This window comes from Pimephales promelas, chromosome 5, assembly GCF_988280905.1.
Source record: "Pimephales promelas chromosome 5, fPimPro1.hap1.1, whole genome shotgun sequence".
NCBI lineage: Eukaryota > Metazoa > Chordata > Actinopteri > Cypriniformes > Leuciscidae > Pimephales > Pimephales promelas.
In genome coordinates, this window is record NC_142773.1 from 42,878,284 (window position 1) to 42,903,877 (window position 25,594).

At 35.9% G+C, this 25,594-nt stretch overlaps 2 protein-coding genes across 2 annotated transcripts in view; one reads left to right on the forward strand and one right to left on the reverse strand.

Moving 5' to 3' along the window:
• onecut3b (one cut homeobox 3b) overlaps nucleotides 1–17,774 on the forward strand; it is a 24,157-nt gene extending 6,383 nt beyond the window's left edge. The window contains exon 3 of the mRNA XM_089131614.1: nucleotides 17,400–17,774. Within this exon, the coding sequence (XP_088987740.1) occupies nucleotides 17,400–17,692 (293 nt within the window). The 3' untranslated portion in view covers nucleotides 17,693–17,774. The remainder of the gene's footprint in view (nucleotides 1–17,399) is intronic.
• The window catches only part of pias4b (protein inhibitor of activated STAT, 4b), a 104,442-nt gene extending 78,848 nt beyond the window's left edge, over nucleotides 1–25,594 (reverse strand). Inside the window, exon 1 of the mRNA XM_089131608.1 lies at nucleotides 25,165–25,594. The gene's annotated coding sequence lies outside the window, so the exon portion shown is untranslated. The remainder of the gene's footprint in view (nucleotides 1–25,164) is intronic.

Consider the following 25,594-nt stretch of genomic DNA (forward strand, 5'->3'; position numbering starts at 1 on the left):
AATATAAAGAATTATCGGTTATTGGCTCCAAAATATAAAGAATTATCGGTTATTGGCTCCAAAATATAAAGAATTATCGGTTATTGGCTCCCAAATATAAAGAATTATTGGTTATTGGCTCCCAAATATAAAGAATTATCGGTAATTGGCTCCCAAATATAAAGAATTATCGATAATTGGCTCAAAAATATAAAGAATAATCGGTTATTGGCTCCCAAATATAAAGAATTATCGGTTATTGGCTCCAAAATATTGGCTCCAAAATATAAAGAATTATCGGTTATTGGCTCCAAAATATAAAGAATTATCGGTTATTGGCTCCCAAATATAAAGAATTATTGGTTATTGGCTCCCAAATATAAAAAATTATCGGTTATTGGCTCCCAAATATAAATCATTATTGGTTATTGGCTCCCAAATATAAAGAATTATGGTTATTGGCTCCAAAACATAAAGAATTATCGGTTATTGGCTCCCAAATATAAATAATTATTGGTTATTGGCTCCCAAATATAAAGAATTATCGGTTATTGGCTCCAAAACATAAAGAATTATCGGTTATTGGCTCCAAAACATAAAGAATTATCGGTTATTGGCTCCAAAACATAAAGAATTATCGGTTATTGGCTCCAAAACATAAAGAATTATCGGTTATTGGCTCCAAAACATAAAGAATTATCGGTTATTGGCTCCAAAACATAAAGAATTATCGGTTATTGGCTCCAAAACATAAAGAATTATCGGTTATTGGCTCCAAAACATAAAGAATTATCGGTTATTGGCTCCCAAACATAAAGAATTATCGTTATTGGCTCCAAAACATAAAGAATTATCGGTTATTGGCTTCCAAACATAAAGAATTATCGGTTATTGGCTCCCAAATATAAAGAATTATCGGTTATTGGCTCCCAAATATAAAGAATTATCGGTTATTGTCTCCAAAATATAAAGAGTTATCGGTTATTGGCTCCAAAACTTAAAGAATTAGCGGTTATTGGCTCCAAAACATAAAGAATTATCGGTTATTGGCTTCCAAACATAAAGAATTATTGGTTATTTGCTCCCAAATATAAAGAATTATCAGTTATTGGCTCCCAAATATAAAGAATTATCGGCTATTGACTCCCAAATATAAAGAATTATTGGTTATTGGCAGCAAAACTTAAAGAATTATCGGTTATTGGCTCCAAAAATAAATAATTATCGGTTATAGGCTCCCAAATATAAAGAATTATTGGTTATTGGCAGCAAAACTTAAAGAATTATCGGTTATTGGCTCCAAAAATAAATAATTATTGGTTATTGGCTCCCAAATATAAAGAATTATCGGTTATTGGCTCCAAAACTTAAAGAATTATCGGTTATTGGCTCCAAAAATAAATAATTATCGGTTATTGGCTCCCAAATATAAAGAATTATCGGTTATTGGCTCCAAAACTTAAAGAATTATCGGTTATTGGCTCCAAAAATAAATAATTATCGGTTATTGGCTCCCAAATATAAAGAATTATCGGTTATTGGCTCCAAAATATAAAGAATTATCGGTTATTGGCTCCAAAAATAAATAATTATCGGTTATTGGCTCCCAAATATAAAGAATTATCGGTTATTGGCTCCAAAAAATAAAGATTCTCTATCGGGGCAATCCCCGCCCAATTCATAATATATATTGTAGAAATAGTATGAGTGCGGCAAATTAATGCTCAGATCCTCTTACATCAGTATTGCATCAGTCAACTAAATATCCATATTGTTGAACAGCCAATGTTACGATTAAATTCTGGAGCAAACTACGGGTTGGTGAATTTTACATAGCAACACATCAGCCAGCCAATAAACAAACGGAGAAATGTGTTGATTTCCAGCCCTGATGGAGTCGGATCTGAATGAACCTCATGATCTCTAGATTGAGTTGAGCTGAACGAGGGAAGTCAGCAGACGTTGAGAAGTGCTGAGCGACAGAATGCCATAAAGCGCGTTACAGTCTCTCTCATTCACGTATGTTTGCCTCCCGCTGCACGTATCAGAGATCAATAACTCGCCACACCATCCCCCTCTTCTCTTCGCTTCTTTCTTTCTCTGCAACACATCACAAAAAAACGACCCTCCATCCATTACGACTGCCACGGCGCTATTGAATCAGAACATTCACAACTGCAGAAATCCTCAGTGTCCCTGATGTCGGGACAGATGTCGGGACAGTACGTGTGCTGGAAGCAAACCATGCCGGACCTCATTATGCATACATAATCTCTGAGAATAACTATAACATGTGCTGGCCTTCTCAAACCAGGACGCAAAATCTGCAGATGATGTAAAAGATGTCGACATGGTTTCTATAATTAAACACACAGCATTTGCCTTACACTACAACCACTAATTTTATATTATTATTAGCATATCACAGCAATGAAAAACGTGACTCACATTAGTGGCAATACAATACTGATTTACTCAATTTTCATAATAATTAACTCTGATCAAGTTTACAGTTTTAACTCAATCAGAAAACCAAGTGAAAAGGCATGCATGCTAAATATTAACGTTCCACACAATCATATTTAATCTCCTTTACAATACTAATATTATGGTACAGATTGATTACCATGTTCATTTATGTCATTATTATATGGCACTCTAAAAATGCTGGGTTGTTTTAACCCAATTTTTTTGGTCAAATATGGACAAACCCAGCCATTGGGTTACAGTTTTAAATAACATTTTTAACCTTTGTCGATAAAAAATGCTGGGTTGTTTTAACCCAATTTTGGGTCAAATATCGACTCGATATTTGACCCAAAATTGGGTTAAAACAACCCAGCATTTTTTAGAGTGTACATTTTTAACCCAATGTTTGAGTGTGTCCATATTTGACCCAAAGTTGGGTTAAAACAACCCAGCATTTTTAGAGTGTACAGGTTTTTACAATCACTTTGTTACTATTTTCAGAACCTTGATGTCATTTTTCACAACTCTAACCCTTTTCTCAATTGCTTGGATACGATACACATAAAACTTAGATCATTTGTTCATTCAACAATAATCACCTGTTCAATATGACACAACTTAACATCACAGTACGACTATTTCAAAAGGCAACACACACATTACATTTCAAATGAGTCTATTAATTTCCTTACAATGAACTAATTGATACAACTGCTCAAAATGATATACATACACAATCTTCCATATTTTCAGTAAATCACGAAAGTTTCAAGATAACGAGATTCATTGTCACCGATTAGTGTGGAGCATGAACCAATTAGACTACAATATCCATGGATGTTGCCTAATATTATATATTTTTGCTTTGACTCCAATAAACCTGTGTTGTGATTGTAGTGTTTTGCATCAATATTACACACTTTGTTCAATGATTCCTCTATGTGTGTATTCTCTCTACTACTGCAGTACTTTTACAGAGATGTGTTTACTGTACATGTAGTGCTATAATGAAACCGGTATCACCTATTTTGTCTACAACAGTGTTGGGTGTATCTAATTACTAAGTAATTAGTTACTGTAATTTAATTACTTTTCCCTTGAAAATGTAAAGTAAGGGATTACTCTTAATTTATCTGTAATTTAATTACAGTTACTTCTGATGTAATTTAGGTAAATAGCTACTGTGTATAGATCAATCCGATCTCACAGCGATTCGTATGCATTTTATGAGGTGTCTAAATATTACGACCGCACTCGTAAAAATTCGTATGAATTATTGTAAAATATGTATGAAAAAAATGTGAAATGTCATGAGATCAGACATAGAACAGTAGTGGGTTTAACATCAAAATGTATTGTCTGATGCTAAAAAGTATGTTTTTATAATGTAACCTTCTCCACCTTGGTCAGTTTAAGGATAGTTCATGCAATTTTATAGTATTTATTTCAAAGAATTAAAACAGATTCATGTCTATCCTTGTATTATTCAGCTGGTTGAGATTGATATGGGATTTGTAAAGTAATTAGTAAGTAATTAAATACTTTTTAGAGAGAGTAATTAGTACAGTAATCTAATTACACTGTTGAAGAGGTAATTAGTAACTAGTAATTAATTACTTTTTTAGAGTAACTTACCCAACACTGGTCTACAATTTTGTACGAACAATGAGTGTGTGATCTAGTTATGTTTCAATGGTATTTCACAGTAAATTTGTTTTTTGAACCAATGATTGTGCAAGATTTTTTTAAAGATGTGAACACACAATGCAATGTTTTGCACATTAGACAGCCTGTGTTACACGTGATAACCGCTTTGAGTTTTGCATCTAGAGTTTTGAAAATTTGTATTTAAAATTTTAGAGTTTTGAAGAGTTTTATGACATCAAGGTTCTGAAAATAGTAGCAAAGTGATTATAAAAAACTGTAAAATTTAAGGAATGCCGTGACATTTCCTCAGAGCATTTGATTTTCACATATGATGCAACAAATGATCAAATAAATTAGGGCTGTCAAACGATTAATCGCATCCAAAATAAAAGTATGTGTTTACATAATATATGTGGGTGCTCTGTGTATAATTATTTTGTGTGTATATATAAATACACACACATGCATGTATATTTAAGAAAAAAATATTATTTATATATAAAATATTTATAATTATATATAATATAAATGATAATCTATATACAGTATATACATGAAAATATTTCTTAAATATATACAAGCATGTGTGTGTGTATTTATATATAATAATTATGCACAGTGCACCCACATATATTATGTAAACACAAACTTTTATTTTGGGTGCAATTAATCGCCATTAATCGTTTGACAGCCCTAAAATAAATAAAAATTGTTATTTTATCATATAATCTGCAACACCGACTACAGCTCTCACACACACACACAATCACACACACACACACACACACACACACACACACACACCCAACTTCAAAAAAACCCAAAACAAAAGAGTAGTTGTTCGTTCCATCTCTCCCCTCGAAAGTGTGGAAATGATGGTTAGCGTGTTTTAGAGGAGCACAAAGCTGGGAAACATGACATCTTCAAATATGAATCAGATGATATCTGACATGAAAGCAGACGTGGAGGAGATCCAGCATTGATCGAGGGAGGAGAGCTCTGACTTTGTGAGGATGGAGGCAAGTTGCTGAAATGATCGATCTGGGCTTTAATAATTGATAAGCGTGAGGGAGGGAGACGTGAGGCCTGCGTAACACACTCACTTCTTGGTAAGCAAAGTAAAACGTGCCATGAATACACACACACACACACACACCACATTAACATTGAAAGGATTGAAGAAGGAAAGGGAAGACGAGAACTGGAGTGAGAATCTCAGACACTCATTTCCACACTCATCATTTGTGTCGGTCAGCAAACAGTGAAATCTGCAGGTTGTGCGCTTGAACAAACATTCTTACGGTAACATTAATTAGCTGATCTGCTCTATAATAATGTTCTTCTAGCACAAAAACATTATTTACACATCGTTCAGAGAACGTTTTTCAATTCCAATTCAATTCACGTTTATTTGTATAGAACTTTTTCAGAAATATTTGTATGTGCATATTTCAGAAATATACATACGCAAATCACAGTTAGCTAAAAATGTATTAATTTAAACAATGTAATAATTTAATGTATATACAATGAGATCATTGAAGTAATGAATGCTTGTTTGATGACAAATGATGATGATATTTAGAAAATGTAGCATTGGTGCGTTTTGTCTAAAACGTTTTTGGAATGTTCAGAGAAGATTTAAAAGTAACATTAGAATGTTCGCGTAACGTTCACACAACCAAGAAGAAACATTAAAAACTGGACGTTCACTATTATTGTTAGTTTAACTTAAAAAATTAAGTAACCCGGTTGCCTTAAAAGTTTAAGTTGATTGATGAGTTAATACACTGTAAAAATGAATATGCTTTATCTAATCAATAAAATTGTGGCAACAGATTACAAGCAATATTATTTATTAAATTGAACTAATTAATTAATTAATTAATTAATTAATTAATTAATTCTAATTTGTACAATTTAATTAATAATATTGCTTGTAATATGTTGCCACAATTTTATTGATTAGATAAAGCATATTATTTTTTTCAGTGTACACTGTAAAAAATATTTTCAATATTTGTTATCACAACATTTTTTCTTTTGTCAAATCAACTTTATAATAATTTATTTAGTTGAGATAACTTATTATTTTGAGTTTCTGATGGTTAAATTAATCTCCTTCATTGCGTTAACTCACTTTTTCCAGTTCAATCAACTTAAAATTTTAAGGCACTTACTTTTTACTTAAGTTAAACCATCAATATTTTTTTTACAGTGTACAATGAAGGAGATTGATTTAATCATCAGAAACACAAAATAATAAGTTATCTGAACTAAATAAATTATTTAAGTTGATTTGACAAAAGAAAAAATGTTTTTTACAGTGATAACGTCGGGAAAACGCTCTTAACATGTTTGTTGGGTCTGGGATTCGAAATCTAATTTTAAACCTTGAAATAGAGAAAGTTTTGCGATTGTGAACCACAGTGTCTCTGATCATGTGACTTCAAGATCACGCTGGAGAACATAAACTCGTCATTATATTTATGCTAATTTTATTTTAAAAGGGACACTGCATTTGCGTCCATCATATAAATGTTCCTCATTTTCATCTGCCATCTCTGAATTGCAATAATGCAAAAGAGAGACACGAAAAACGAACAATTTCCCAAATGCATTTTTATTGAATTCAAATTATTGTGAAATTAGTATCATGCAAAACAGATGCATATGAAAATATGCATGCATGAATATACGGTGGGCTGGTGGCATGTTTGAATGCACCGACCTGTGCTTTTGCAGGAAGAATGTAGTGTGTGTACATGTGAGATTGTGTTATAGAGTGTGTTTGCGCCACACATTGTTAAGGCTTATCTGACTTGCGCTGAATCTGTATTGATTTCCTTTCCCTGCTCACTCCTGCATCTCTAGGGCTCTCGCCATGCAGCAACCGCAGCCAGCCGTGCAACACACACACACACCCTGCAACACCACCAGCTTTCCCATCAACAAACTTACATGACAGTCTTACTCCCACTATACACTGATAACAGTGATTCTGTGGTGAAGTAAAACACTAATGTAGTTTTTTACATGATAAAGTTAGTTTAGACAAGTAAATCTCAATTTAAGCTTGTAGAAATTAAAGTGTAAATCTCAACGATATAAAATTAAGTAAAACCTACTCAACTTTTCTAATACTGGTGTTCCCATCATGCACTGGGGCATGAATAATTAATAATGTTGATTTTTCACTGTTTTCCAGCTGTGATTATCACTGCTTTTGTTGTTGGGTTCAGTAACTTGCCATTTTGTGACATTTGGATTCATTTTCTACTCAGAATGACACGTTCATACTCAAACGATCTATCAAATGTTACTGTTATTGTATATTGTGTACCAAAGTTATGAGTTCTCTGTGTTCACATACAATATTAATTGCACTATTTCTGTTAGTGCAATTAATACATACAGTTTTAAAGCGTGGGTTAATTCATTGTTATATTGTTTGAGTAAATTTTATTGCAAACTCAACTTTTACTGGCGAAGTTAAAATGACTTATTTTCTTTGCTAATTTTACTTATCTTAGTTCAGTAGAGTTTACTTGATTCCATGTTAAATTTACTTATATATGCGTGCGAAAACAATTTTTGTTTTAAGTGTTTTCTGCACATATCGTTCTCAGAAGGTTCTCTCAAACATTCTTCCAGGAACATTAATAGAATGTTCTCAAAACATTTGCACAAAACATCGTTCATGGAACTTTATTTTTTTAAATGTTACAGAACGTTCAGAAAACATTCCAAATGTAACATTCTCGGAATGTTTGCAAAACGATAAAATGGAATGTTCCCTTAACGTTCAATAACATATTAATACTGGAATATATATGAAAAGTTCAGATGCAAAAGCCTCTAAATGCCATTTGAAATTTTCTTCTAAAATGACCATTTTTATCAAACTTGTATATTTAAGTTCAGTAATTTCACTTAAATGACAATTAATAGATAATCTTCATTGCCATTTAAGTGAAATTATTACTGAACTTAAATATACAAGCTTGATAAAAATGATAATTTTAGAAGAAAATTTCAAATGGCATTTAGAGGCTTTTGCATCTGAACTCTTCATATATATATATATATATATATATATATAATATTTACCTGCTTCAAACACATCATCAACACATATTTTTCGAGTTTAGGTCTTTTCTGTGCAATTCTTTTTTTATAAAACTCTCCTACAGCCCCTTCTATCCATCTGCCATTCGTCAGACAAACCAATCATTGTTCTGAAAGCATCACTGTGTGTGTGTGTGTGTGTGTGTGTGTGTGTGTACCTAACTACTGTATTTTGGGGACAAATTTGTACCCAGCAGTGAACAAAACATGACAAAATCTGCAAAAACCTCCCTTTAGGGACGTCCTCATTTGTAAATCTGGTCTAAAAATAAAGCAATTTAAGTTTGTTTTGTTTTAAATGAGCGACCAAAAGACACCAAGCTGAATCCTTTCAATCTTAAAACGCAGAAACACACACACACACACACACACACACATACATAACATAAAGGCTTCATTTGAGATCTGTAAGTGAGGGTTTGCTCTTGCAATGACTTCTTGGCTTTCAGATCAATCAAACTGTCTATGAATGGCGTTTAATTGAGCTGGTGGGGATGGATCTGGTCTGTCAGATGTTTGTCCACTGAGAAATTGATTCTGGAGACCAGTTAGGAAACCCGCAAGACAAAGAAGAACTCATGCGGACCTGGGCGAAGGGAAAAGCTCGGTACAGCTCTCCTAAAAGACAAACTCTCTCGTTGTCGTTTATGCATGACATAATTATAATCTGAATGTACACTGTAAAAAAATAAAACAGAAATTTTTACGGTAAAAAAGAGGTTGCCAGAACTTTACCGTCAAAAATACGGTAGCAACATTGTTGTAAACTTAAAATTTACAGTAACAAACCATATTTAATTATCTGATATAATGTTAATTTACCGACCTATTGAAGTATTGATATCTGTTTTGTATCATTGTAACACACTGACAACCACCAATCACAGCAGTGATGAGAGTCACATGATCAATCAAAGCTCATCACAAACATCTCTTCCACAAGAGAGTTTATACTTACAGAAAGTCTATATACAAGCTGTTCTTTTTCACTTTCAAAAACTGTAAATTGAACAGTATTTTACAGTAAAATTACATGAAATGTACCACAATTGTTCCCCGTATATAGTACGGAAACTTTCTGTTAACCAATTAACAGTTTTGCACTGTAGCATTTTTACAGTCTATTACCGTTAAAATCACGATTCTTTTTTACAGTGTAGATTTTACACTTGTAAAAATAAAGGTTCCAAAAGGAGTTTTCCAAGCAATATTTCCATAGTGTGAAGAACATGTAAAAAATGGAGGTTGACAATACCAGCATTTTGTGGAATGGAAATATGCCATGGATGTTGACGGTCGTTTTATGGAATTGATGCCAGGAAAGATTTATTATAGACCTTTATTGTTAAATTCAAACTGGTTATGAAGGGCCTTTGGTCTGTGCGAGAGTTTATAAAGGAGTTTTATGTAATGGACATGATGTATTTCAATATGAATGTGATTATATTAGTACACATGCCTGCCCTGCACATTAAGGCTAAAATACAAGAACCGTTTCCTTTCTTTAAAGAAAGTCCCCCTGTAGTTTATCCCTTAAAACTCATCTTAGATCATCAAAATGGAATATTTAAATGTTTTTTCCTTGAAAAAAAAATCTTCATGCCTTAAAATATCTTGAATGTAACCAGACACCCTCGCCTCATTTAGTATGCACGGTTCTATGAATATGCAAATGAGTCCCGCCTTTACTCATTCATTCAAAGATCCACTGGTTGAAGTTACATTCAAATCAAGACACCTGAAAGAATAAAGTCATTATTTAATATAGACTTTTTGTAATAATACATTCCTTTAGCAGATGGTTTCCCACAGAGCAAGAGAAAGTATGAGAAAGAGCCTTTAACTTCTATTTCAGGATTTAAAGCAATTATGTATTAGCCTACATTATTTTGTTAATCATTTCATAGCTGGCATTTAAGTCACACACGCGCGCGCGCACACACACACACACACACACACACACACTCACTCCCTCTCTCTCTCTCTCTCTCTCTCTTTCACACACACACACACACACACACACACACACACTAACGAGAAGCCGAAATTTTCTAAATTCATGCCATATGTTGTGATTATTTTTTTGCAAGCCGATCATTGACTCATTAATTTTTGAAGAAAAAGCGACGCCCGGTGCATTTCATAAGCTTTACGTTTTTTTATGTAGCCAGATTGATAAATCCCGTCATCAATGTTGCACAAGTCACATGAACACAAAACAAATATTGTTAGTCTGCATTAAAAGCACTATATCTGTAAATATATACAACATGCTTTCAAAATATTCAGTCTGTCGCTTTTGAGACTAAATGATGCATCATCCGTTTATAAATGTCGAGGTGCATATCAAACTAATTAATAATTAAAACAAGCAGGCTATAATAATATTTTTATTATCAATACTGGATGACGTAAAAATTCAGAATATTTTATTTTTAAACATGACGTTAATAGGCCTCCGGCCCATCACATAACTCGCTTTACTTCATTTCACAGAAAAGCGCGTGTGGTTTATAGGCTAGTTACTTTCATTTATTTAGGCTATTTGCATTAGTTTATTTATTTGCATCGTGCATGCTGATATAATGGATATTTAATACACAAGCAATAAACGCATGTTTAATATAGGCCTACACGAGTATATTTCACATCATTTTTTTTTTTGAAAATCGAAAAATTGTATTTTCACATGAGCTGCAAATACACACACACAGCCATCGAATGAAAAGCTCCAGCTTTACCTTTGTTGTGGTCAAACGTTCAGTGTATCGATGATGAACATTGACATCCACTCAAAACCAACACAGCTTCATTTACACCCAACGATTAAAACCCTCTCTCTAAAATAAAGAATGATATACAGGATTTTAGGCTATTTATCAACTATTAAATTAAATAAAATCATGCACTCTAAAAATGCTGGGTCAAATGGACAAACTCAACCGTTTGGTTAAAAAAAGTAGGCTACCAAACCAATTGGGTTGGACCATATTTGACCCAAAAATGGGTTGAAACAACCCAGCATTTAAAAAAAAATGTGGTTAAATTTACTATTAGCCTATTATTTTTAATATAAATAACTATTTATTTGTTTGAAGCAGAGGACAACTCACTGAAGTCTTTACACTCTAAAAAATGCTGGGTCGTTTTAACCCAATGTTGGGTCAAATATGGACAAACCCGAAATGTTGGGTTAAAAATGTAATGTAAAAATTTAACCCAACGGCTGGGTTAGTCCATATTTGACCCAAAGTTGGGTTAAAACAACCCAGCATTTTTTAGAGTGTATGATTAAAAAAAACAGCACTCTAAAAAATACTGGGTTGTTTTAACCTAAATTTGGGGTTAATTTATTACGCTTAACCCAACTTGTCCATATTTGACTTAAATTTGGTTTAAAACAACCCTTGATTTTTTTATAGTGTAGCATTTCTTTACGATTTTTTGACCAATAAAAGAAACTGTTGCAGTAGTAATAGCCTACCTATTTTATGAACAGCATTGATTAAATCTTTAAAACTCGCACGTGCAGCATCATTTATTGTGTAAGTGGTTTGTGTTGAATAGGCTTTGATTGACATGACTGTTTCTCGCCAGCAGTAGCCCGGCCCGCGCGGGAGAGGGTTCGTTTCACCGCACCCAAAAACAGAACCGCCCCGCTCAAGCCATCGATCCCGAGCCGAGCTGTTAGCGGCCTCGTGCGGTTAGTTATCGACCCCGCCCCCGCCCTCTCCGCCACGCCCACACCACACACAGACCACACCCACCTCAGCAGACAGCATGCTCATATCTTTGCCATAACTGTGATGCTTTAACAACCTGTAGCCTAGAAAAACAAAAAACACAAATCTAATCTGGCACCATTGGTTTGGCCAACCCGATCTCATGAAAGTGCGTATCTATAGCACGAATTGTATTTATCGTGCAATTTATACGCAAAAAACAAACAAAACAAAAACAGTTTTCGCGTGCATATGATACGCACTTTATGGCATGTACACTCTAAATAATGCTGGGTTGTTTTAACCCAACTTTGGGTCAAATATGGACTAACCCAGCCGTTGGGTTAAATTTTTACATTACATTTTTAACCCAACATTTCGGGTTTGTCCATATTTGACCCAAAATTGGGTTAAAACAACCCAGCATTTTTTAGAGTGTAATACACGCACTCCACACCACTAATCTAATGGGTGTACAGTGCGTATCATATGGAATTTTTTGCGCATAAATTAAACGTTAAATAAAATTCGTGCTATAGGTACGCATTTTCATGAGATCGTGTTCGGCAGCTGATGAATCAGACTCAGCAATGCTTTTCTAATTTTCTGATCCACTATGATCCAATCCCCAATCTCAAACCTTTTATTGCACATTACTTTTAAAAATAAAGGTTCCAAAAGCGGATTTATAGCGTCAAGAACATTTTGCCACTAAAGAACTACTGTTGTCATAAGCTACTTTGAAACAATCTGTAGCCTATATTGTATAAAGGTGCCATCGATGAAAATAAAGAACCTTTATTTTTAAGACTAAAATCCATCCTAAACGACTGGGTGAGGTCAATCATTATATTTCACCAAATGTCTAAATGCCAAAAAGCAGCACAAAATCATTTCATAATGTTTTGAAGAGTTAAAGAATTAAATTTAGAAACAGAATATATTTGATTGTGATGAATATCGAATATCTCCTTGATGAATATTGATTTGTGATGAACTCTTGTGAATTCAGCGTGAAAATATAAATAAAGGCACCTAAACTGCAGCAGTTTATAATTCATGAGTGATAAGATATCAATACCAGCGCTTACCATCGGATTACAAAACTAACACACGCTGCCCATTAAAATGTAATCTGCAAACATCACCTATTGAATGTCTTTCCTGTGATTATGCGGTTTCTTCCACATGATTTTTCTTATTTTATCAGTGCGAGATTATATAAATCTGCTCGTGCACAACCCTCAATGTGAACGTGTTTTTTTTTTCAAAAATCTTTCATTAAATTATTTCAAAATGATTATTGAAATGATTTTAAAAGAACGCATTTATTGTAAGTGGCAATAAAAATTAAACTGTTTTAAAAACAACAGTAACTGTATAATACAGGCTGTATAATAATAATAACACACTGCACTATATCTTATCGAGCACGAGCGCAGCGCGGCCTTCACACATGCTTTATGAAAAAGGGTTTAAAGCAAAGGTCAATCGATTCCAGGACTATTCATTTGTAAGAAATAAATAAGGCAAGTTAATGCGGTGAATTCCACGAGGAGCTTTCATTTGCTTTATTATTTATTAGCTATATTTTTTTGCCAATCAGATTCGGTTCCAAAACGTTTTAGAGATGTTATTATGCATGCAGGCCTATCCGCGGCTATGTTGGGCAGAGAGATGAAATGCATCGTTCAATAAATATAAAAATAAACAATAGGTCTCGATCAGTTATTGCTTACATCAGCTTTAAGTAACAGATACGCTTTAGTTAGTGACTATCTCACATTTCGTTGCATATAGATCAGCATTCTGTGGTCTGAACGTGTTGTTTTAGGTAATTATGATTTTCCAACATTGCATTGGCGGATTCACCCTTGAGATCATCTGAATAAACAGTGCGTGAAATTAGTGAGTTTTCCCAGAGCTATGCATTGCGTTTGGAAAGACTGTCATTCCCACACGTCTCTTGTTTTCCATAAAAGCTAAAATATCAAAAGTCTTCTAAAGCCAGATTTGACGAGAAAGCGCTTCACATTTTCCGTCTAAAATCCCACTATTAGCCTACCATTAAAAATGGCGCCTTTAGACACGCCAATGACAACAAACATTATTGGCTCGAGTCTTTCCTCACGCATGTACGCAGTTTGAATGGCCGTCATTTGCACTTACACACTTGCTTCGTTTACTCTTGTGGAGTATAATGAGGAGTTAGAGTATACTGCTTGTGTTTTTTATTCGCATATTTAGTCTATGACATACCTGCAAATGAGTATAAATGTAGTATAGCATACGATATATTTTGTGTCGAGCAAATTCTGATTAAAAGCAAAGCAGGTGCGAAATGATAGAAATTAAACACGCTGACATTTGAGAGCAAGCGGTTAAGATAGCCTAATCAAATGTTAGGCTATTATCGTGTAAATAAATATATAAAACACAGCATGGCGAATGCACTCGAGGTTTTGAAGATGCATTATATCTGCTGGATGATTTTGTCCATCTCTCTCTCTTAAAGTGCGTTTAATACAGCAGGCCGAATGCGCGTCTTTCTTCTCTCTGTCTGCGCTCTGCTGTTGCCCTAAAAGCTGCAATGATCGATTTTCCTGTGTTTTCTCTCGCGCACGTGGTCCAGTAATCAGGGCCCCTTCCCGGGCGATCGATCCGTATCGATCCCTCGAGCCCAGTGCGCGCCCACGCGAGCGCGTGACACCGGGAGAGAGCAGAAATGAAGCTCGATATACAGAAACGCGAGACGATCGGACAAAAAAGCTGTAGATATGGGTCAGAGAGGAGGGAGTCCTCATTACATGTCGGTTGAGAGTTAGTCTCCTCGATGATCTGTTGAAGTAAATGATTCGGTTTTGTCCAGGAAAGACAGTCACAGATGCTGCCATTTCAATAAACCCTGACCACAGACCAAATATAGATAACGCATGTTTACAGAATGATTTTAAAGGGTTCTCAATAAAAGTTTAATTAGATAAACAAGCTATAGAGATAGCTAGATAGATAGCACTAGTGTACAGATGCACATACTGTACAGTTTTTGAGTGATTCTGCATGTTTGTGTGTGTTTTATTGGTGCTGTGTGCATGTGTGTGTGTGTGTGTGTGTGTGTGTGTGCGTGTGTGTGGGATGGCATATGAATATGATGGATGAGAGCGCTGCAGCTTTAGACAGCAGCAGTAAACAGATTTGACTGTGTAGGGGAGATCGATCGGCTCATGGCTCTCTGTAATTAGACATACAGTGTTCAGCCTGGCATCAGCACAATCTCACTGGGGGAACCCTGTGTGTGTGTGTGTGTGTGTGTGTGTGTGCGCGCGTGAGAGAGAAACACAGACGTGAGCAAGAGAAGGAATCGTAGAATTATACAGCAAGAACCCGAAAGAGATGTTCAGTGCATTAGCAGACGCGTATGTGTGTTTTAATGAATGATAACAGCGAAGACTGTTGTTAAACACTAACATGGATTTAATGATTTTGTTGTTCGCTAAAAGCGGAAGCTGAAACTAGTGTTTTATAGAGTCAGCTGTGACCACTAACACATGAATGTAAATCCTCCGCTTGACTCCAAACTGAGTGGATTTTGCCTGAGGGTTCTCAAACATGAGTCCCACTGGACACACACACACACACACACACACAACATGTTTTCATGTTTTATGGGGACTTTTCATAGACATGATTGTGTTTACTGTACAGAATGTATATTCTGTCTTCTTACACTAACCCTACCCCTAAAGCTGAATATACATGCATGAAATACTTTTAATGGCGTAGGCAATTTCTCTGAAATGTCGTATTTTTATTTATTGCATCAGAAGGACTTTTCGAGAACATTTTTTCCTCTTAATGTTACACATATCAAATATTTATAAAATTTTCTAAACATTATTTTAAGAACGTTTACATAACCTTAATAGAAAACGTTAGAGAAAATGATGGGAATGTTCCCCAAGGCGTCACCTAACTGACGCCTTGGGAAGCATTTTGACCATGCTTCAATATCTGACGCTTTAGGCGCCCTTTAGCGTCAGTTAGATGACGCCGGAGGATCGCGTGTACCCTACCCCCACCCCAGACCTAAACCTAACGCCGTAGGATCTCGTCACGTGACTGACGCTAAAGGGCGCCTAAAACGTCAAATATTGAAGCATGGTCAAAGGTTGACGCCTTGGGGTGAGAATGCGTTGTTATAGCTGGGAATCCTTACTGTTATAGTAGCTATAATATACATAAAAGACTCGAACGATGTCACCTTTTCTGCATTATCTCAGTTTAAGTGGTAATTTTTGTAATTTCGGTAATTTTTGAGGTAAATTACTGACATGAAAGAGGTTGCTCAGATAAATTAATAAATGATTTAACATAAACTGAAGGTGCGTTCCATTCGACTGTAAGTGGACTGCGAAGTGGACTTCACAGGGTATTTCGCCATCTTAAGTGAGATTCCAATTCGAAGGGAACGAACATGTTCAGTTCGAAGGGCACTGCAAACGGCATAGGGAATAAGGGAACATCGATACATCACTTCACAGGAAGTCAGTGAAGTCCACTTCAACTGATATACCGTGTTCAGGGAGTAGGGAGCAGTGAACACTGCGTAGGGACCCTGTCGAATGGAACGCTATATGATATAGTGTGAACAGGAAAACCGCCGGTGTTATCACACTATTAAATATTTTAAAACAAAATTTCTACATGGATTCAGCCCCTGTGGTGAAAATCCAGCTTTAAATGTTGTTTATGTGTCTATGTGGTGTTTTTAATACGGTTTAACACACACCATGTGTAAGTTCATAAGTCGACAGCATTGCTGAGTATTTCCTCCTTAAAACAAAAGACAGTCTCAAAAACACACTTTGAAATCGCTGGTGTTTCTGACGTCACAAACGACCTTGCAACCAATCAGATCAATGTATGATCGACAACCAGATCTGAGTAAGAGGAGGCGGGGCTCATTTGCATATTTATAGAACCGCGCATACTAAATGAGGGGAGGGTGTCAAGTTACATTCAAGATATTTTGAATTAAAAACGTTTAAATGAGTCATTTTGATGATCAAAGATGATGAAATGATTGACTAGGGGGACTTTAAAAATATTTGTTTTATGAAATAAGTTTGCATTATATCCGAGCTTCTCTCACTGAATGACTCCCCTCATATAAACAACATTAAAAACCTGATTTTTCACCAATATTTGTTTTATGAAATTGGTGTACAGTATTACATCACAAGCTTCTCTCACTGAATGACTCCCCTCATATAAACAACATTAAAAACCTGATTTTCACCAATATTTGTTTTATGAAATTGGTGTACTACATCACAAGCTTCTCTCACTGAATGACTCCCCTCTTTGTTTTCAGCTTTGGTTGCATGAGTTTCTGTTTGCTCGTGTTCTTCTTGTATTTTCACTTGTCTCTTTCTCTCCGTCTCCTCATGGCAGCGTGCAAGAGAAAGGAACAGGAGCAGCACAAAGACCGAAACATGGTCCCGAAGAAGCAGCGGCTGGTGTTCACCGATCTCCAGCGCCGAACGCTCATCGCCATCTTCAAGGAGAACAAGAGACCCAGCAAAGAGATGCAGATCACCATCTCTCAGCAACTGGGCCTGGAGTTGTCCACCGTCAGCAACTTCTTCATGAACGCCCGGCGTCGATGCGTGGATCGCTGGCAGGACGAGCACGCGGCCAGTCCCGGGCAACCCGGCACATCGGCAACCACTTTCTCCAAAGCCTGAGCCGATGCCAAGCTGACGGACCAGCGCCGGATGCGTCGAACCAACAGATGATGATGATCTACGGCGCCCATCAAACCTCACAAACCTCGTCCGGGAACGGCGGGTGCGGATGAGCTCCGGCAAAACCCAACGCATTGCACGCTCTTCATTCGGTTTAGTTCTTTCTCATCACGGATACTCTCGGGGGAAAAAAAAGGTACAAAAGCTGTCACTGGGAGGGTATCCTTCCGAAAGGTACATATTTGTACCTCAAAGGTGTCTTACATGACCCTGGACCACAAAGCCATGCAGTCACAATAAGCTTTCCATTGATGTGTGGTTTCTAGGGTTGGGTCTCGTTTGAATTTGAACGATTCTGATTCTGATTCCTTGTTTCGATTCCGGTTCCTAACGATTAACGATTCCGATTCTTTTAAGAGGCAGGGTAAAAAAAGTTAAGCTAACCTTGCTAACTAACGGCCTTTCTGAAGGAAATACTCCTTCTGTAAAAATACTCCCTTTGTCACAAATTTTGCATTTTGCCGAGATTTCGTTATTTTTAGAAAAGTGAAGCCACACTTTGGATCGCCGACGTATGGTACTCATGTTCGACTCGCGTGGTTATGCCAACACTTCCGGTAGACGCTTCTTCGTTGGTGTTGTTCAGCGGTTTCTTCTTCCGCTCGGCGGACTGTGAATATCGAAACTAGGAATCGAAATTTTAACTTCTGAACGATTCCGGGAAAAACGAAAAGTTAGTCCCGGTTCCAATCGATACTCGATTCTCGATACCCAACCCTAGTGGTTTCTCTCTAAAAAATGCTGGGTTGTTTTAACCCATTTTTGGGTTACTCAAACATTGGGTTAAAAATGTAACCCAATGGCTGGGTTTGTCCATAGTTGACCCAAAATTGGGTTAAAACAAATAAGCATTTTTTTAGAGTGTTGTTAGGATAAGCAACTGAAACCTGCAAATCTGGAATCTGAGGGTGCAAAAAAAATCAAAACATTGAGAAAATGGCCTTTAAAATTGTGCATTTCTGTTCACGCTTTTGCTGCATAAATGAAAAAAAAAAAAACGATAATTTTGACATACAATCTATTGTTGGCTATTTCCACAGATACACCCGTGCGACTCGTGACTGGTTTTGTGGTCCAGCGTCACATATTAGTATCTAAATGACACACATTAGAACCTTTTGAAATGATACGATCCCCGTGACAGCTTTTGTACCTTTTTTCCCTGCGAGTGTTGGACGTTCCCCTCACCTGTGCTTGATATTTGAGCTAAAACATCTCTCATCTCAAAGTCTCTGAATTAGCCAAGCTATACGGAAATTTCTCTCTCTCATAGAGCAGTGGAAAGAAGGAACAGAAGGCAATGCGTATTTTAGCACACACACACACACACACCCATTCCCACTTATTTGACCCTTGACGCAAACAATTCGTATAGTTTCAGGAGTGTTTTCACTGCCAGTGTGGCGCCTTGTTCTTGCTTCAGCACAATGATAAAGGGATGCAAAGAATCAATCAGGCCTCTGTATCTTCCCCTAAAGAATCATTTTACCGTAGGGGTTTTACAGAGCGCTTCACCTGCACAGAGCAACAGCGCCACCTCCTGGAGATCCACAGAAACGCACCTTTCTTAGATGTCATGCTGCCTTCAAGACAGTGTTATTTTGGTCCTTTAACTTAAACTAAACCAAAGTGAGACATGCTGCATTCACTGAAAATAAGAACTTGCTTGATAAAATCCTCGTAACACATTTTTATTTACTTCTCTACACAACTTACCTGTTATTATCAAGTACAATCTACTTAGTATTGAAATTAACATTCATCTGACACAACATTCAATTGAAGCGATCAAGTAAATGTTACTTAATTATATTAAATTTCACATATAGAATTATGTAACATCTACTTAACTAAGTTAAGTCAAATTTCTCAACAATATAACATTATAACCACATTCAAAGTGTATTATTTACTGAGAAACATATGTAAACAATACAATAAATTCCATATTGTATCGATTCTTAATAGAAGTAACATGGCACCTGAACCTCAAAACTTGGTACACAATACACTTGAGTAAATGAACGTGTCATTCTGAGTAGAAAGTGAATCCAAATGTCACAAAATGGCAAGTTACTGAACCCAACAACAAAAGCAGTGATAATCACAGCTGGAAAACATAGTAAAAAAAATCTACATTATTAATTATTCATGCCCCAGTGCATGATGGGAACACCAGTATTAGAAAAGCTGAGTAGGTTTTACTTAATTTTATATCGTTGAGATTTACACTTTAATTTCTACAAGCTTGAATTGAGTACTAAATGTAGGATTCACTTTTTTATTCTTCCCTGAACTAACTTTTTCATGTAGAAACTGACTTTTTTTTCATTGTAGCACTGTAAAAAAATATTGATGGTTTAACTTAAAAAAGTAAGTAACCTGGTTGACTTAAACTGGAAAAAGTGAGTTAATACAATAAAAGGAGATTAATTTAACCATCAGAAACTCAAAATTATATGTTATCTGAACTAAATAAATTATTTAAGTTGATTTGACAAAAGAAAAAATGTTGTGATTACTACTCTGTAAAAAATATTGTTGGTTTAACTTTAAAAAGTAAGTAACCTGGGTTGCCTTAAAATTTTAAGTTGATTGAACTGGAAAAAGTGAGTTAATACAATGAAGTAGATTAATTAACCATCAGAAACTCAAAATAATAAGTTTTCTCAACTAAATAAATTATTATAAAGTTGTTTTGACAAAAGACAAAATATGTTGTGATAACAAATCTACAGTGTGGAATATTTTAACCTTAATTGCATCCAATCAAATAAGGGTCATAGCGTTTCCCCATCAATCTCAAACCCCGCTAATTGCAATTTCCAAGTAAAACATCTTGAAGGCAGCATGAGTCAGATGTCAGTATTATCATCCATAGATCATCAATGTTTTTTCATGCATTTATCCAAAGATATTTTCCGTTACCAAAGACGAAACAATCAGTAATGAAGCGGAGAGTAAAAGCTGTGGATTATTTTCCTCCTGTTTGTGGAGACCTGCAGCTTCTAATGGCCAAAACCTAAAGGTAAAATGTCACTGTATGATAATTGAGTGCCAACGACAGATGCCTTAACGATAATCATAGAGGATGTGTGCGGCTCCGACTCCCTTCCTTTCCCATGAGTCTGTGCGGGTCGGTACCGTGATTCCCAACAGGGGCCGGAAAACAAACACTCGTTCCCGAGATCCGTTTTTTTGTTTTGGAAACCAAATCAAAGCATTTACCAAAACGTACTGAATATGAATCTGTAAATATTCCTCTAATCCTCTCTCTCTCTATAATAACGATGCGGGTAAAATGTTACATAGACACAAAGTTTGTATTAAACGTCTGGACTGTTGTTGTGCATAAACTATGTGTAAAGAAGCACCTTGTGAACGAAACGACAAGAAACAAGGGATTGTTGAGTATATTTGTGGACTCCTGAACTCTCGGAGCGGAGAAAGACAGTTTCTTTGTCTATCAATCCAAAAAAAAAAATGTTCCTGCTGGTGAAAAAGGCCCTTGATGAACTCCATCCTTTGCTAAACTCCTGTCTCTCTGTCGGACAGGTAAGACAGCAGAAGTCTGTAGCATTTTAGAGGAACGTATTGACCATTTCAGAGTCGTGAGCAGGCCAAGAGCAAGTTTTTTTTTCTAAACAAACTCTGATGTGAAGCAAAAATGTGAAAAAAGCGAACACACACACACCTCGTTTGTAGTGAGAATCAATGTGGCTACCTCACAGAAACACAGTGGTGTGTGTGATACAGCCACTGATACCAAAGATTCTTCTTCAGCCTGCCAGCTTAATCTTCATCATCATCATCATCATTACCCGCTCACAAACACACACACATACACACCAATGTGATTCAGTGTAGCAACACATTTACTCACACACACACAGTAGCTCATCTAAAAGGGGACGTTATAACCGCAAACCGTAATTTAAAAAATCACAATTTCCAAGCTAACAAAAAAAAAAAAAAAAAAAAAATGTACTAAGAACGTTTTGCTACTCTTCCCATTAGGTTATGAAAATGTTTTTTTTTCTCGGAATGTTCAAAATGCCCAGTTTGTGTTTAAAAAAACCAAACGTTCCATTTTGCAAACGTTACTTTTGAATGTTCTCTGAACATTCCGAAACTAGTAACATTTAAAAAGCGTTAAACGGACGTCCGACTGAAATGTTTCGGAAAAAAAAAAATGTTCCGTGAAACATTGAGAACATCATTAAACGTCAGATAACTTTGAAAGAACATTATATTAATGTTACTGGAAGAACGTTTGTTTATAACTTTGCCAGAACGCTCCCTGTTAGCTGGGTTTGCCCCCAAAACTAGGCTGAGCACACACACACACACACACACACACACACACACACACACACACACAGAGTAGTCAGACTGCATTATGTCACGGTGAAGGAAGTGGCAACTATGCAGGACAAGTTGAGTGCCTTTTTCCTTCAACCACGGGTGGATTTGCTCTGAACACACACACATACACACACGCACACACACACTTTTTTAAAACATACCTGCATATTTTTTGCATAGAAAAGGAGTTTCCATTCTGATAAAGAAGCACTTTGTTTTTTTATGAAAGTAGTTGTTTTTCTATTTTCTGCATTATTTATGTGATATTTCCGTGTGGATATGCCTCTGGATTCACACACACACTTCCGACAGAGCTATTTTTGTGTAATTTACAGTATTACGGAAGTGCGTGTTTGTGATATTTCTGTAAAACTGAGGTATACCTGCACTGTCAGTGGTCGTCCAATCATAAGCCTCCATCGGTCAGTCATTCGACCAATCGAATCGCTTCGCTGACCAATCATGTCATTTCACGCTGGCAGGCATGTGTTGACAATGATAATTCTGATATACCTCAAATACTTGTAATGTAAAGGTAATCTGATGAAACAGTAACAATGATAGTAGAAGATAATACTGCTAAATAATAGTTTTGGAAACATTGTGACTTGAAGCTTTTTACTGTTCTGTACTTGTCTTGTTGAGTTGAGTAATTTTCCACTTCATTTTGGCATGCTCACTCGAAATCAACCTTTTTTTTAAGGGGAGGTCAGCGATTACTGAACATTTGAGTGGCATCACAGAAAACATGTTGGTGTCACGGGACGAAGCTTTAGCTCACGGGAGTCCAGATTGCCTGAAATTACCCAAAGCTTGTGTAGTTGTTAGTGACTTTTTTAATTATGAGAAACACCAAAATGAGCTTTAGAGACCGAAGTTATATCATGCTGACAAATTGCTGTATACTTTTATTTATTTATTTATTTTAAAGTTGTATTTCTTTCTCTCTCTTAATTTCATTTATTGACCCATGTTTCTGTCCATAGGAAAATGCATTTCAGTTGAATTATTAGTGTTTGTTGTGCGTGTTCAAGTGATCCTGATATTTAAAAAAGAAAAAAGGAGAAAAAAAAGATAATGAAAACCAGCTCTTCTGTCGTTAGGGAAACGCTGGTGATTCTTTTATGCATGGATATTAATCTAACTGTTCAGAGACAAGACGACTCGTACGTCACGGTCAGGGCGAGGAGGGAGGAACCGGGATTTGCCCAGTCGGGTCTGATGAAACGATCAACTCTTTATTTATTTTATTCGTCTATATCTGCTTTGATTGACATTATTGTGCTGTCCTACCTCTATAAATGAAATTTCACTGAAGTTAAATCATGGTTTTGAGGGACTTATTGTTTTTTTTAGGTACAGAATTATTAGGTGAATCTCACTGAGAAATGCCTGGGTCATATTTTCCCCAATCTTACAAGGAAAAAATATTTTGCACTAAGAAAATAGTGCCTTTTTAAGACCAGTAAGTTTTGTTTTTTTGCATCATGACACTTTTCTAAATAATTGTAAATGTTTTTGTTTTTTTAATTAATAGTTTAAAATATTTTTTTAAATACTACGTAATTTATACTTTAACTCGTCGACACCAGAATTATTGATAATTTTCACAAAAACGTAATGGCCTCCAGAATATTTTGTTGTATGAATGCAATATACCAAAAGAAAGAACAGTCTCTTTTAACTCTTTCCCTGACAGTGTTGTTTTTCAAAGTTGCCAGCCACCATTTTCATTTTTTTTATTATCATTTTCACAAAAATGTAATGGCCTCTAGATTATTTTGTCTACTTTTAAACAACAACAACAAAAATGTATTCTAGCACAATGCATTTTTTATCAACACTTGAATGTGGTTAAGTTTCGTAAATAAATAAAATCCTAAATTTTGAACAAAAGATTGCAACATGCATAAGCAATACTTTTATCGCTTGATTCGGCTCCTTTTTTTTGTCTGTGTTTTCAGAAGATCTTTCAGAAGATGCGTAAAAACAAACAAAACAAAAAACAGTGAAAACATGGAAAGCCATCAATGGCTGGGAAAGAGATCACATATAATAATATTGTATACAATAATATAATTTCTCCTTTCCTTGTATTTTTAGTTTGAAATATGAGCTGGACATAGCTTTATGTGAGATTCCCTCTGTTATCTATGATTTAACACGTGGTTGATCATGCTCTCGGATAAACATCTCCCAGTGTGTGGAGATCCCAGACCCTGCGGGCGAATCCTCCTCCATCCTCTGGTACCAGAGAATCAATCAGAACCATGTGTCTTTGTGATGGTAGAAGACAATCAATTTCCAATAAGGAGAAGAACAAAAGACGAGAAAGAACGCTTGAGAGATAGTCGCTGTAAAGACTCGAGACTGGGGAAGAAACGCTGTGAGCGATGAGTGCAGCTGAGCATTTAAACATCCACAAAGCAGCATATAGATTTTTTTAGCCGACTGCCATGGTAACTGTATTTCAGAACAGCTCTGATTTTAGTCATTTTACTGAGAGGCTTTTAGACCAAAACAGTTTGACCATATGTAAACCCTTCCCAGGTACTTTAAAAGGTTAATTCACATTCAAATCCTTCCAAAATACATATTAATTGGTGTAGACTGCATTAAATGTATATTGCCAGGTCTAACAACAAAACTTGTCCAATAGCCAACAAACAATAGCTCAAATATCAAAATTTAAATGCCACCCACTCCCACAACACTAAAACAATATACATTCTGTTTTCATAAAGGTGCTTACATGAGCTTAAAGTCTCATTACCATTCACCATTCGGTTTTATCAGTGGTAGAATATAAACCCATCTCAACAGTTTAAAAGTAGGAGAATCTTCAGGGAAACCGCGGACTTGGCAACCCTGAAAACTCATTCACCTAAACATTTCCGGTTGTCTTTGTTTCGTTGACGAGGAAGGTCAACCCGGTTTGGACGAGTAACTTTAGGCCTAAATGTGTATACGTGAATGAACTGTTCTTAATAGATCATTATTCAGATACAAACAAATTTACAGAAATAACGAGTTGTTTTTAAGCCTACCTGTAGTTTGTGGACGAATATGATCCACTTGGACAGATGTTTAGTGAGAGATGTGCAAAGACCTTCCCAAAACTAGTTTCCTTCTCATTTTCCGAAAACTCGCACCATCCTCGTCGTGTGACTCCGGGTGTTGCCACAGCACGCGGCGGCGGATCCCATATCAAATATAATATCACCATGACTCTCCAAACAAGTGCCTATACGCTCAACTCACAAGTACAACCGTGTGTTCTTCTGCCCTGATCGTTGTTCCAGTAAATATAGCAACCGGAGACACTTCAGTGCAAAGAAATAAACAAGGACAATGGCTTGACTGAGAGAATAACGCCGCCGTCGTATTTACCGTTGCTCGGCGAAATTCAAATAGCAAATGCGCGGGAGTTTCGCGTGACGTGGTCAATAAAATACCATGTAAAATACCCACAGGTAT